The sequence below is a fragment of the Peromyscus leucopus genome, chromosome 9, assembly GCF_004664715.2.
Source record: "Peromyscus leucopus breed LL Stock chromosome 9, UCI_PerLeu_2.1, whole genome shotgun sequence".
NCBI lineage: Eukaryota > Metazoa > Chordata > Mammalia > Rodentia > Cricetidae > Peromyscus > Peromyscus leucopus.
In genome coordinates, this window is record NC_051070.1 from 62,545,594 (window position 1) to 62,560,253 (window position 14,660).

Sequence of the window (14,660 nt, forward strand, 5' to 3'; positions counted from 1 at the left end):
GCATCTGTGAGCGCAAGTCTACAAGGATCAGATCTGTACTCAAATCAGATAAGGAGAACAAACAGGGTGGGATTTGGCTCCACCCCTGCCAGGCATTGGCACTGGAGCCCATTCCATCACCACCACCACCCAACCCATCCTCCTGCTTTGATTACTCCTGGCAGACTCTAAACAGGCTCCCAGGTGCTTCCTAGGAGGCTCAGACAGGACACTGCCACATCATCCTAGCTATGAGGAAGCTGGCCTCCGAGAGCCAAGCACTTCCTTTCCCATTAATCCAGATCTGGATGTGCACATGTAGGCAGCTGAGAAGGGTAGCTAGCACCTTCCTGCAGAGGCTCAGGACAGCAAGTCACCAAGGACACCTTTTTGTCTGATGAGCTTGTAGGAAGCTTCTAGAGTCTGAGTGCAGGGAATGTGCCTCAGGGTGGGGACTCTCCTTTCTGCTGTCACCGGCCACTCAGTGAGAAGCCGGAAGAGGTATTCCCAGACAGCATTTTAGAGTGAAGAGCTACACTCAGCTGTTTGACTTTAATGGTGGGGAAAACACCTGACGTCCATGAAACGATTTCTTTCCTCACATTTGTAACATGCAGCAGCTCACTGGGCACCCACAGAGAGCTGTGGGTTCTGGGAAATGACCGTCAAGGTTTGAACCGTTTCCTATGTGCTCACTGCTTGACCTTCATATACCTCACTAATGGTCTCTTCCAAGTCAAGGCAGCAAAGCCCGAGTTCAAGTCCTCCCAGTTCTGAGCCCACTGGTGTGGCACCTGAACACCAGGAAGGATTGCAGGTCAGTGCCAACACCTAGTGCGGCTTCTTGGTTGCTGCAGCGGACTGTCCAAGGATAGGTCTCCAGAAAGGGTAGTCTTCCTTTAAAAAGCAGGCGGGATCTTTTTGAGAACTCTTCAAATTGTCCTAACTTGCAACAGTTTAGCTTTCTGCGGAGTTCCTAGTGCACTCAATTAGAGATCAACAGAAAGGCAGCAGTCTGGACACAGCCACCAAGCTGGGAACCCTTGGTACTCTATAATTAGAACTTCTGTGGTTCACAAATAGACTACAAAAATGCTCAAAACTCTGCCAAGCAGGTGAGACACCGTGTAATTCAAACACATTCTTTATTCCAAGTTCCCTCAATTTAAGGCTTGTCAGAAAATATTTCCTCAGTGAACTGAAGTCGGATGGAGCTTTTGGAGTTGTGGGATCTGGTGACACTCTCATCCACATGAGCCATGCTTCTGCTATTGAGAATCCATGAAGAAAGTTTCAAAGTCCAGATTCAAGTCAGAAACGAGGGCATCCACCAAGTCATCAATGGAGGGGCACTTCTGCAGCATGCCTGTAACCAGAGCAACAAGTGTCACGTGAGCACTCGGAGACACCAGGGGCAGGGCAAATCCCTGACACCGTGCCTTGAAAACCAGAGGCTGCTCTACAGCCTCACACGAGAGGACATTACCTAAAAAGTCACAGGCAGCATGTGACCTGCAGCTGTTCATGACTTTAAAGCATTTTAGTCTTTAAGCAACATCTGCCTTAGAGACTTTAGGCCTAAATGCATTTCCCAAGAAATTCTGTTTCTGTAAATACCAGTGTCCACTTGGAATGATGATGTTACCAGATAGAATTTTTGAGTTACTGTTGACCAGGGTAATTTAGAATTTCAGTCAGTTTGATTATTGGTGGGGTTTTAAGTACACCCTATACACTTCAAACCCAATGAGATGTCAGTTCCTTTGCGGAAATCTTGCATCTGAGTCCCTCCAGATTTCTCTCAACACCAGAAGGGAAGATGACTCAGATCTGCAGAAACTCCGATGGTCTCAAGAACCCACCCCAAGTGAAAGCTGCCTCATCCAGAAGACAGCTGATGCAGTCTGTTATGTGAAGTTTAAAAAGGGTCTGGTGAAAACTGAGTGGTATAGCTGCCTAAGCAACAGGGAATAGGGCATGAGAGAATGTTCTAGAATGATGGTTTTGTTCTCTATCTGGATAATAATTCAAGTTACATTTGTGTGCGCGAGTTAATTGAATAGAACAATGGAGATGGCTAAAAAATTTTACCATTATCTAATACCAAATGGTCAGCCTTGAAAACATACATACAAGTAACATTATACAGATGGAACAGGTTATATTTAGAAATATATGTATGTAACAACAATGAAAAAAGATGCCATGAATTGAAAACAGAGCAAGGAAAGATATATGGGAGGGTTTGGAAGGAGGAAATGATGTAATTATAATCTCAAAAAATTAACATAAATAATTAAAAATTACCAATAAAAAAGAACACTTAGTTCAAACTTGTGCCTTTTAGGGGAGAGGCACAATAGTGGGAACCTACAAAAGTGTCTGTTGTCCACTGGCTTGTCTAGGTGTGTAGGGTGAGGCTGGAAGAGCCTTAGGGGGACAACCTGAGGCTCTGAACCAGTGGCAGAGGACCAGAAGAACCCAACTGGGTACAAGAGGAGCAAGACTGCATGGACAACCACAGGCCAATGTGAGTAGCGGAGAAGAGTCACGTGCCGATGGCTGGGCTGCAGTCATCAGTGAGAAGACCTAGGAAGGCAGGGATGGTTCAGATCTACAGACAGAATGGAGTCACTCTACCATGCACTGGACACGGGGTGAGATGCAGTAAGTAAAACCAGCTCCCAATATGCGGAATCTGCTAACTGGGCGGCTGTGGCTGAGAATGAGCTACAGATGAGAGTGTTTTTATTCTCTTTCACATTCAGATTTAAACAGCTCCATCTTGAGAAAACCCGGACAGAAAATGACACTGTGGTGCCTTTATTTATACAGCTGAAATTCAAAGCCCCATGTTCTTCTTCAGGAAAAACACCCGCATGGATGAAAGCGGCGCTACCCTGGTTGTTCAGCTATGCTGCCAGTGCGGGGTCCTGGGTCTCCAATGGCCACTCCAGCGGCAGGGTCTGTCTGTCCCGCACCTTCCACATGCAGCTGGTGCTGTAGGTAGATTCCTGACTGGAGAGCAGGGCACATGACTTCCCTGGGTACCAGCTTTCTTGATGCAAAGCCCATTTGTAGGAAATCTTTAAACATGGCTTTCTATCAATTATACATTTTAATATCTGAAACATTTCTATGATTACATAACTGCTTATTTATAATTAAATGGCTGTAATGGTCAGAGGGTAAAAACGTTTATTCAGAGTCAACCTAACAGGTAAGTATGACCATCCTGTGTCTTTGAAGTGGTTCACTTCAACTCAACAATCTGCCAGCATAAATGTGACCTGGTCTCATCCTCGGAACAGAGATACCATCCTGTGCCAACTGCCTATCCTACACCATTCCTGCATCTCAAACAGTGACTGTGGCAACAAGAGAGAAATACAAACAGCTTGGGTTTTCCTCAAAAATTTTTGTGAAGTTTGATGATTTTGTTTGTAATGAGATTGTTAAAGATGAAAGTGTATGAAGAACTTGGGACTTGAAGGATCAGAAAAAGTAGCTGCTGGGCACACAACAGATCCAATCAAAGGATCATATCCACCCCTGAAGTGTTTTACAAGTATCAACATGAACTGACTCTACAGAGAACTAAAGACAAACCCAAGGTTTCAGACAGTTCCACATATAAGAAAAACGAAAGTTGGCCCTCATAGCTATCTGTCCTGGTTAGTTTTTAGTCAACTCAACATAAGCTAGAGTCATCTGGGAAGAGGGAACTTCAACTGGAACATGCCACCACCAGAGTGTCCTGTAGGTCAGTCTGTGGGGGCACTGTCTTGATTAATGATAGGTGTGGGAAAGCCCAGACCACCGTGAGCAGTGCCACCCTGAGAGCTGTAAGAAAGCTGGATGAACGTGAGCCAGAGGAGCAAGTCAGTTCCGTTCTTCCGTGGTCTCTGCTTCAGTTCCTGCCTGGAGTTCCTGCCCTGACTTCCCTCCATGAAGGACTTCAAGCTAAGGGAGAAATAAACTTCCTTCCCTATGTTGTTTTGGTTGGTGTTTCATCACAGCAATAGAAAGCAAACTGAAACAGTGTCTATTTACCTACCTAAAAACCTCTAGGAACACTTGTGTTTGAAAAAAAAAATTGTCAAAAATGTTCCCTTTGTCTTTCAGTCTTAATGTGGAAAGGGCGACAGTAGTCTGTAGTTTCTGGAGACCCTGGGCTGAGCAGTGCCGACAACACAGTTCTCTGTGGAAATCACCATGGGGATATGGATGCAAACAAATGAGGACCGTGTTCACAACTGAAAAGAGAAAATGACAATGGCAAGAAAAGAAAGTCCAACTGTGTTCAGGAAACCAGGACACCACCGAGTCTCAAGTACTTGACCACCTTCAGGGTCATGCAATATCCAATGAGCCAGTAAGTAAGAATGTTTCAATTAATTTTTTTTCATTTCACCTGAGAGGCAAATTGGCCAACAAAAGACAGCATAAGCCAGAACACCTGCGTCTTTGCTGGTCTACTTCTAGTACCTTGTTTAACAACCTTGAAACACAGGGCAATGACCCTGGGCCTAACGAAATAAATTATGCTATCAAATGGATTACAGAACTGACGGTTGAAGCAGCAGGTTTCCATGTTCCACTCTCTACGTGACTGCTGACACTGGACTATAAAGAGTGGAGGCAGAGATGGCTCACAGGGGTAGATGTAGGATGGGCTTGCTAGGGAACAGCCATTCAAATGGAGAGGGTACTGAGTGCCAGGCATGATGTTAAGAGCAATAACCTCCTGGCACGCTCTCTCTCTTTTTAATGTATTTTATTTTCAATGTTTTTAGTTGAAATAGAATTGCATCATTTCTCCCCCCCTTTCCGCCCTCCAGCTCCCCCCAGTCACCATCCCTCACACCCCTCCCATGTGCGCCCCTCCACTCTCAAGTTGTTAGCCTCCTTTTCTTTGATTATATTTGTTATACACATACATGTGTATCTGTATGCACAAATACATATTAATAGAACCTGCTGAGTCTGCTGTTGTGTGTCTATGGTTTCAAGGCTGACCACCTACCAGAGACAGACCTTTCAACTAGAGGAGAAGCCACCCAGTTCACATGGTTTCTGTTGGTTTTCTTGAACCCTAGGAGTTTGAATTCAGAACTCATGCTCTCTAGGTACTAGGACACAGTTTTCAGGTTCTCTGATTCTGTGAGACAATATCCATCCTAAAATGGCCATGTTTAGATGATCAGCATCCTTGATGTGATATATATGTGGAGAAACCCTGGATGTTTCTAGTTTCTTGATGTTGCACATGACCCTACATACAACAAACACACTGTTTCCAGGCAGAACACCCACTAGGTTCTGGCAGCACACTGCTGCTCTAGAGGACACTAGGAGCAGTCTACTGTGACTACCTCCAAGGAGACAGAGACAGAACAAACTGGTTTGTGTTGGCAGGGCAGCAGGCTGGTGATGGCCACAATGGAACACTCAGGAGACTAGGATGGACAGTCCACGATCCAAGGCCTCATCCCATCAGGGCACATGTTGAATGCTTGTTTGTGGCTGGGACTGTCTTACACATAGGGGAGTAAAGCACCTACTAATTTGGAGCCTCTAGGTATTTTCTGGGTAGCCTCACGTATCTGTGACAAGTCCTTGCAATAGAAGCCTTATTGGTCCAGGAAAGGCACAAAGCTACACAGAGAAACCCTGTCTCGAAAAACCAAAAACCAAAAACTAAAGGGGGGGAAAAAAAAGAAGCCTTATTGGGGGAATGCTACTTAAACATGCACACCAAGAAGAGTCCTTATTCGCTCTAGGATGAGGTGTATAGCGTATGTGCAAGCACACGCATGTGCTGTGACTGTACAATACAGTACATATGCGATCTAGCCAGACCTTTAAGACATCAACACAGTGGCGCCTGCAGTCTTTAGGCCCTTGAATGCCCTTCTGGGTACACAACTAATGCTTCTATTTGCAAACATGGCTGAAAGCAGCTGCCTGGCAGCTGGCATGTGTATGCTTCTGAACCAGTCAGCCCTGCAGAGGCAGAATCTTGCTCTGGCTCCTTTACTAAGTGCCTGGGGTGAAATGGTTTGTGTATGGGTTAGGGAACGCAGGGGATTACCGGCAATTAAAAACATTAGAATTCATTTAAGCCTTGAAAGAGAAGTTAAAGAGTTACATCTCCCCTTTGAATCTAGTTCATAGATTGTTCAACACCAAACAAAGATGTCCAATAAATTCAGTGTAGAAGTTTAGTGGAAGACAAAGGAAGATCAATGAAGAAACTATAGAGAGAGCCTTTGTAAGGGGTTTTCCATCCACTGTTGATTCATTTTTGATATTTATGCCAGAGAATCCAATGTGAACTACAGACTAACAAAGAAATCCCCTACTATAAGGAAGATGTTAAGTTCAGTGACTCTGTCTTATAGGAATAGTGATTTTTCAAAGGTGAGACCAACCTTACTGGTGTCACTCTGGGAACCTGTTAGAAATGTAACATTACTTTTTGTTTTTGTAGTCCTGGATGAGTTGAATCCAGGGCCCTTGCATACCAGGTAAGGGATCTCCCATGAGCTACATGCCTAGCTCAAGAAACACAAATGCTTGGTCCTGGGCCCCCAGACCCTGCATCAAAACTAGTGTCCTGGGATCTGCATCTTGCTCCAGTGGACAGAGACCAGAGGACATTAAACCTGAAAATGAGAGGCAGCTGTCCTCAGCTGGAGGCTGCCCTTGAAGATGGCTAGGCACGAAAGATGTACACCCATTTAAACCATGAAAGAACTTCCCAAGAATAATAGGAAACAATCACAATCAGAAAAACAAGAAACAAAAAACCAGAATTGTTTGGGACATCAAATGCCAAGTTCCCAGAGCAAAGACAAGGTAGCTGAAAATGCACCTAAAATGGCCAAATGGATTTCTATGAAAATGGCTAAAAATCTGTGCAGGAGTTGGGCAGGCCAGGCCAGAGGGCTCTGGGGAAGGGCTGAACCATGCTTTTGTTTAGGAAAACAAAGCAGCAGGAGATAAAGCAATGAGCAGGAGCAGGCTGGAGAGCAGTGCTCGGGTGACTTGTGCATGAAAGCTCAGAAACCCTTCTTGCATGGTTCTTTCCTTGTCCACAGGCTTGTTCTGTGTATGTGAGAACTACAAGCACACCTCAGTCCAGGAGCCAGAGTCACCACCCCGTGGGAAGGCCTCACTGGTGGGTACACACACTGGGGTCTGGGGAGTGCCATGAGTATTCCTGAGTGATGCTCAGTAGAGTGGATGGCTGCTGCATAGGAGTCAGAGTCTCCAGAATTGGGTTTTCTCTGCCCAAACACCAAGTTCATGTACCCTCCCTACCCTCTGGGCTTCCAGAAGGAGCCTGAGCTGAGAAAGGGACTGAGGATGCCTGCAGCTAAGCTGTCCGGGTTGTCCTCGGGCACCTTTGAGAACACTCCAGGGCCCCCACTGCTCACGCCCAGGCCCCCCACTGCTCACGCCCAGGCCCGTCTGCACGTCTCCACTCGCTCTATAGCTCCTTCTGCACAGTTCCACAACACCTGTCTTTCTTTAGGAAGTCAAGAGTTGCCTCTGTCACAAATATTGCCAGCTAATACAAAGTCAGTTCACAAGCTATTTACAAGAGTTGATGAGGCCTAAGGGGCTTGGAGAGTTTCAGGGTAACTGGTGAGCATGGTCTGCATGCAGAGGACATTTTCACTCAGATGGTGCTGCTTTTCTGTGAGGAGGAAGGTCCAGGTGACAGGTGAGCGAGTTCTGAAGGCTAATCTCTGTTCTCTACCCTCACCTGTGAAGAACGGGTTCTTCGCTTATCAAGTCAGGCGAGAACATTTCTGTTGTGGGCTTTGTGGGTGCAGGAGTAGTTTGTGGGGTGATGTGCATTCCGGGAGACAGAAGGCCCTGGAGCTCTGATGGTCTGATAATATCAGGAGAGCCAGTGTTCAGAGGCCAAGACAGCGAGACAAACAGCCCGTTGGATCTTTACAATAGCTGCCAAAGCACTTCCACCTCAGCTGATTAAATCCCAAAGGACCAGTTCCCACTTATCTATCACTTACTTAGGGACAATCTGGTGAACTGATAGGAGCCTCTAGCTCCAAAAGGAAATGAGCTGTCAGGCCAGCAGGCCAGTTAGGAAAATCAACCCAGGAACTACCATCTAACTACGGAGCTGCTGGGCAGGCTTGGGTGTGGGGCTGAATGGGACATTACCTGGTTTCACATGGCATTTTGTAACTTAAGAGGACAGCCTATTTTTCTTCTTCTCTGTGGGCATTTTCTTTTGAAGCACATGAAAGAGGAGCAGGGAGGAAAAAATACATTCTTCCTTTTCTAAGTAGACTTTGGAGGTCTCTAACAAAGCAATGTCTTCTGACATTAGAGCGAGCTTCTGGTAAGTGGTTAGCCTTGGTTGATCAACTGGATAAGGGCTTTGGGCCAGGCACCTAATGTCCCCAAGCCTCCGCTCTGCCAGAAGCAACCAAGGAAAAGCAAAAACGCCAGAGTTTAATAGCCTTGACGTTTAGGAAACTGGCTTAAGGTCACCTCTTTTGCTAGACCGTCACACAGATTAAGTAAGGTTACGTTTAATGCAGGAAAATGCTTAGTAACTGTAACAGTAACCCTCAGCCTCAGGGGTCTGAAAACCTACCTCCCAGGTCAAGAGCTGACGGATGAGGCTGCTCATTATTTCTGCACAAGCTGAATTTCAGGACACGGCTCTATGATTAAGTATTTCGGTTATTACCCCAAAACTTATAATCACAAGGTAATTATCCAGTTCATGAATCATTGCTTATTTTACTTTTTTCTGCTTCTTGCTGTCTGCTCAAAAAAAAAAAAAAAAAAAAAAAAAAAAAAAAAAAAAAAACTGAGATAGCTAACCACTTAATAAAGTAAACAAAGTAACAAAAAGATGTTACTAAAGTCACCCCAATTGATGACCTGATATAGCTATAATAAGAGATTTCTTAAGAACATATCACTGGGGTGATGAGAAAATTCTAGAAATGGACACTGGGGACATCACACAATCTTGTAAATGCAAACGCTTCTGATCAGTAAGCTGAAATGGTTAAAATGCTGGGTTTGGGGCTGGAAAGATCCTCCGGTGGTACACGTATGAAGATACAAGTTCAGGTCTTCAGAGTCCACAGAAAAGCCTGGGACAGAGACAGGTGGGTCCCTGGAGCTCACTGGCCGGAATCCAGCCTTTCTGAATTGCTGAATTTCAGGTTTAGTGAGAGACCCTGTCTCAAAAAATGAGATGGATAGTGACAGATGAAGACACCTAATATTGATCTCTGGCCACTGCTCATGTGGGCACCACACCCCACAAACACACACAGCCGATTTTCTATTATTTTACTCGACCACAGTTCAAACACTGCAGCACGCAGTTCATCGAATGAAATGCTACCCAACATTACAGAAGAACAGATTACCTTAAAAAGACTGAGGAACTCAGGAGGAGGTCTCAACAGCCATCCTCAATACCATGACTAATTCTAAAAATCCTCTGTAATGGTTAATGGCTATTTTTTATGCCAAAATAATTATATGTGCCAAACTCGGTTCAGACCCATTGGGAACTTCAGCTACAAAGGCTGCCTGACGCCTGAGAGCTGTTTAGTGACTTTTATGAGATTGGAATTCCCATTCCAAGTCTGTCTCTCCCAAGCCTGGGGCAAGTGTGTGGCTCACCTTCCCCTCTTTGAAGTTCTTGCTTGCTATAAGGCGGTGGCTACCCACACCTTTGGTTGAAGGTGGATCCCCACTATCTACCATCAGCTCCTGAGGAAATCAGACCATCACCAGCATGTAAACTGCCAGTAAGTCAGGTTCCTCTCTTCCTTTGAACTGAAGAGCTGGCCTGCTCCCTAAGCGGCATTAGCATCTGTCGCTGTTCAAACAGGCTGCATCTCCGTGGGGTTAGGGCTGTGTTCATCTCTCAAAGGAAGCAGGGCCGGCAAGCACAACCCCACACGTGCTGTGAGCACACTAGTCAGGTCTCATTTCATCATCAGATATAATAATTCTACTCACAATTACACTTCTGGGTTACAAAACATTTTGCCTTTTGAAGCTCAATGTCTTCCCCAGGCCAACATGCCCACACATTAAATAAAGACACACCCTCTTAAAAAACTCAGCACCCGGAACAAAAGCGAGGCCTCAGCCTTGAGAACGCAGGTGCTCTCTTTCATTTTTTTCCTTCCACAAAGCTCTCAGCTATTTCTGAGGCTCTGCTGGGTGAAGAACTGAATAAGCAAAAAGGAAGGATTCTATTAACTTGGCTGTTACGCTGGGCTGCCATCTACCTCTATTACCGAAATGGAGCCATAACCCGTGTTCCCAGCTCTAGATCTGGTGTCATGACACGTGTCTTCACTTACTCTTGGGTAAATGCTGTTCAAGAAAAGGAGGGTCCCACCACTGAGCATGCTTCAAGAACCATATCCTGCATTCATACTTGGCAGATCTGAATTTCCTGGAAGGCCATTTCCCTGTAGGTAAAGTGAGAGCGGTGTATCCTTCTAACTGGTGGACCACTTTGCAGACTGGTCTCGGAGAGCTCAACAGCATCTTTTTCAGTGTCAGTGTATTTCTGATGAGGCAATTCAGTCACCAAAAATTACAAAGGAACAAGGGGAAATACAGTGGGACATGCAAGCAACTACTTCCAAAGCAAGGACTGCCTGGGATAACTTGAAAAAAGACGCTGAAGGAATTACCAGCCCACGCAAGATGAGTCAGTGCTCCAGTCGAATCCAAGTTCTGTCCTTGCTACCAGGTGACCTCAGGCAAATGAGTTACTAAGCAGCCCGGACTGCTCTAAGGATTAAAGAATATATGCAATGCACACAACACTCGGCACGTCGAGACCCTGAACACGGCTTTCAGCTGTAGTTAGTGCTACTGTTCTCATCACCTTTGCTCCTTTTCTAACTCTCTCCTGCACATTAGACTCTAAACACAAAGTCAGACTATTAGCTAAGAGAAAGCCAACAGAAAGCATTAATGCTCGAAAATCAGTATATAAGGGCATTTATTATTTTAATGGAAACCTCACGTTAGTGTGAAATATGTGTGCATGATGTCAATTTTACAACCTAAATTCATTATTATTAAGGTTGTACTACACCCAGAAAAGTTTCCTTTAAGATACTTGAAAAACTCATTCACTAGAAGATAGTTTGTAATGATTGCTGGAGGACATTTTCCTTTTCCAATGCTCTGTGGCAATATTCCCAACAGGAAGCAAATGCTAGCTTCAAATTGTTTTAAGAGTCACTTTCTTTTTAATTATGCTTATGTGTGTGTGCACATGCGTTCAGGTTCCTAAGGAGGTCAGAGGTGTTAGGTTCCCTGAGCTGGAGTTACAGGCAGGTGTGAGCCACCTGCCACGAGTGCTGGGAACCTAACTTAGGTTCTCTGCAAGAGCAGTATTCACTCCCAACTGCTGAGCCAGCTCTCCAGAAGCCAAGTTCAATTCTTCAGCTACCATCTACTCTAAGTGCTGAGTACTTTGTTGTAGACAAGTGTTCCAAGTGTTCTCTTGGTGCATCCCCAGCATCAGTCCACTCGGAAGCTCAAGGCCTCAAGAGTACTGGGCAAGAAAACCGGGACTCCAATCAGAGCGCCTGACAAATGACACCTGCTCTTCTAATGTTACTGTCCATAATGTAGAGTCCCAACCGCATACTAAGAATGACATCTGGGAAGTGGGCACAGTGGTGAACACCTTTAATCCCAGTACTCAGGGGGCAGAGGTAGGCAGATCGAGAGAGAGAGAGAGAGAGAGAGAGAAAGAGAGAGAGAGAGAGAGAGAGAGAGAGAGAGAGAGAGAGAGAGAGAGAGAGAGAGAGCCTGTCTCAAACCCCACCTCCCAAAACAATACCATCCGGGGGCTAGAGAGATGCCCCAGGTGGTAAAATGCTTGCCATAAAAGCATGAAGACCCAAGTGTAATCCCTAACACCCAGGTAAAACCTGGGTGTAGGGGCATGGGCTTGTAACCCCAGCCCTGGACAGATGGGCACAAGAGGATCCCTGGGCTTGACAGCCAGCCACTTTAGCTGGTTTGTGAAAAGCCCTGACTGTCTCAAAAAATAAGGTGGAGACATGATGAGGGAAGACAGTTGACAATGACCTCTGCAAGCCCCCTCCCATGCACACCCTCACACACATTTACATTCACGAACATGCATACATACACAGAGAACATCACATATGCATTCTATTGTTAATGCTTTATGATGTTCCCACTAAGAAATCACAGCATTGAAATATATTATCTATATGCTACTTTGAAAATGTACATGCATCTAACCTGTTTTAAACAATGTGTTTACTATTATTGTATGTGTGGTGTGTGCACTATGGCACACATGTAGAGGTCAGAGGATGACTGTGTGAAGTTGGTTCTTTCCTTCCATCTTTATGCGAGTTAAGGGTATTGAACTCAGGTCACCAGGTCTACATGGCAAGTCCTTTACCCACTTGAACCATCTAACCAATCTTACTTATCCTTATATACGAGAGAGAATTTCAGTATGTAGTCTAGGCTGGCCTTGAATCTGAAATACTTTATCTTAGCTTCTTAAGTGCTGGGATTATAGATGTATACTATAATGTCTTGCACTTTACAGAGGACATAATAAAATTATAGAACCATTGGTATACTTTTCTGGTTGAGTCTGCTTGCCAGAAGCTATTTTATTGGGGGTATCTCAGTTCTGAAATAAGCTAAACCCCAGACACTTTTCTGAAATGTTACACAATAGAAGGGCTTGGGCAAATGCATACAACAAATAACAGCTTCTATAATTCAGAAGAAACTACCAAAAGAAGCACCAACCATCAAAACCAGGAAGTGACAAGCAGGCCGAGGAAGACAGGGATAAGGGTGGAGCTTCAGGAAGGCAGCAGAGGGGTGCTCAGTCAGCCAGTGCTGGGAACACTCCACACCTCAAGGTGAACTCAGTGCCCTGAAGAACTAGGACAGCAATCAGACCTCATCACACCTATTCTGTGACCTATGCAGCAGGATAAGTGCCCAGGATGCTGTACACAGTACACTCTGATTACATCATCAGCCTTCCTGCGGAGAGAGCCTGCTTCCCAAGAGTTGCTGAAAACACAGCCCAGGAGGTCTGAAGTCACTTGGGCAGGAGCTTCCGGGGCCCTAGGTTGGTATGAGGTGCTCGACTGTGCTTCAGGAAGCTGAGAGCAGCAGCAGCAGCAGCAGTAGCGACCTGTGAGGCTGCGTCTTCACTGTCTCTTCTCCAGGGCTACTTTATAATCAATCCTGTCCCACTCTGCGAGCACAGGCACTGCGTGAAGCACATACAACAGTTTACAGAGCATTTACAGGTGAGGAAGTTCAAATTCTAGCTGGGCAAAATGGCACATTCATGTAGTCCCATGTGCTTGGAGGGGGAGGCAGGAAGATCTCTTGGGCCCACAAGTTCAGAAGCAGCCCAGGAAACATTTTGAGACCCAAGTTCAAAAGAAATGAAGTTAAAATTCTGCCCATTTAAAAGTTACTTTCCCAGGGAAGTTTCCTAGTCTTTCCTAGCAAAACAGATGTCAACTGGGTCTATAGTGCAGGCCACTGACATGCTTGCCAGGAAGTGCAAGGCCCCAGGTTCAATTCTCAGCAATGAAGTGAATAAAATTGGTTAGCTCCAGTCACTTGACCATTAAAGATCGAGAGGGAGCTACATATACTGGTTCACACCTGCAGTCCCAACCCTGAGAAGCTGAGGAAAGAGACTACAGAATGAAACCCTGTCTCAAAAATGAACAGCTGCTCTTGGTCCTGACTCAGGGTCCCTTAGTTACTCCTGGCGGTCTCTTTCAGGCTTTCCAAATTCTGCCCATCTCAACTCCGTTGTGATTCCACCAAGGCACAGAACCTCTACTACAGCTGCTACACCAGGCTGTGACTCAGGCAGGAGACCTCATCCTCCTTCTTGTCCTTCATTTCAGTGTCTCCATCCCTAACCCATGGGTTGGCCTCAGCCTGCTGGCCCTCCTCCCAGCCTACCTCCGTTCTCCTGGGACTTAGGCTCTTAGTGCAAACCCAGGGTTCCCTAGCTCTTTCCTGCCACTTCTGTCAGCCTTGCCTTCCTGCACATCTCCATCTAGTCACATTTCTTTGTGACTCCTCTCAATGGTCTGCTCTCTTCCAGGGACCCCACACCTGCCACGCTTGGCTGGTACCCAGGGACCCTACATCACCACACTTGGCTAGGACTCAGCAACAGCAACCAAAGGATAGAACTCCCACCCAACAAAAGTAAGACTGGCTATTACACCAAGAATCACTTCAAACATCCTAACTCCAGATGCTTAGACCCCAGCACAAATGTCACAAATATGAACAACCAAGACAATAGTCTCCTCCAGAAGGCAACAATACTATTATGTTGGGCAGTCAAAAACAATTTACCTGAAACACAAGACAAGGACTTCAAAACAACAATTATGAATAGGTTCAGGGAACTTAAAGAAAATATGAATAAAGGCTTTCTTTAATGAAGACTGAAAACAAAAACAACTGAATGGAATAAAAACACTTCAAGACACGAAAGCAGAATTTAACAAAACAATAAAATCACTAAAGAAAACCCAAGCTGAAATGAAACTGGAAAGGAAAAACTCAGCATGCCACACAAAAGCCTCAGAGGC

The 14,660-nt window shown here is 45.4% G+C and overlaps 1 protein-coding gene across 1 annotated transcript in view; it reads right to left on the bottom strand.

The window, feature by feature from the left end:
* Nucleotides 1-1,105: 1,105 nt before the first annotated feature.
* The window catches only part of LOC114693826 (mitochondrial intermediate peptidase), a 134,715-nt gene continuing 121,160 nt past the window's right edge, over nucleotides 1,106-14,660 (bottom strand). Inside the window, exon 19 of the mRNA XM_028870362.2 lies at nucleotides 1,106-1,345. Within this exon, the coding sequence (XP_028726195.1) occupies nucleotides 1,248-1,345 (98 nt within the window). The 3' untranslated portion in view covers nucleotides 1,106-1,247. The remainder of the gene's footprint in view (nucleotides 1,346-14,660) is intronic.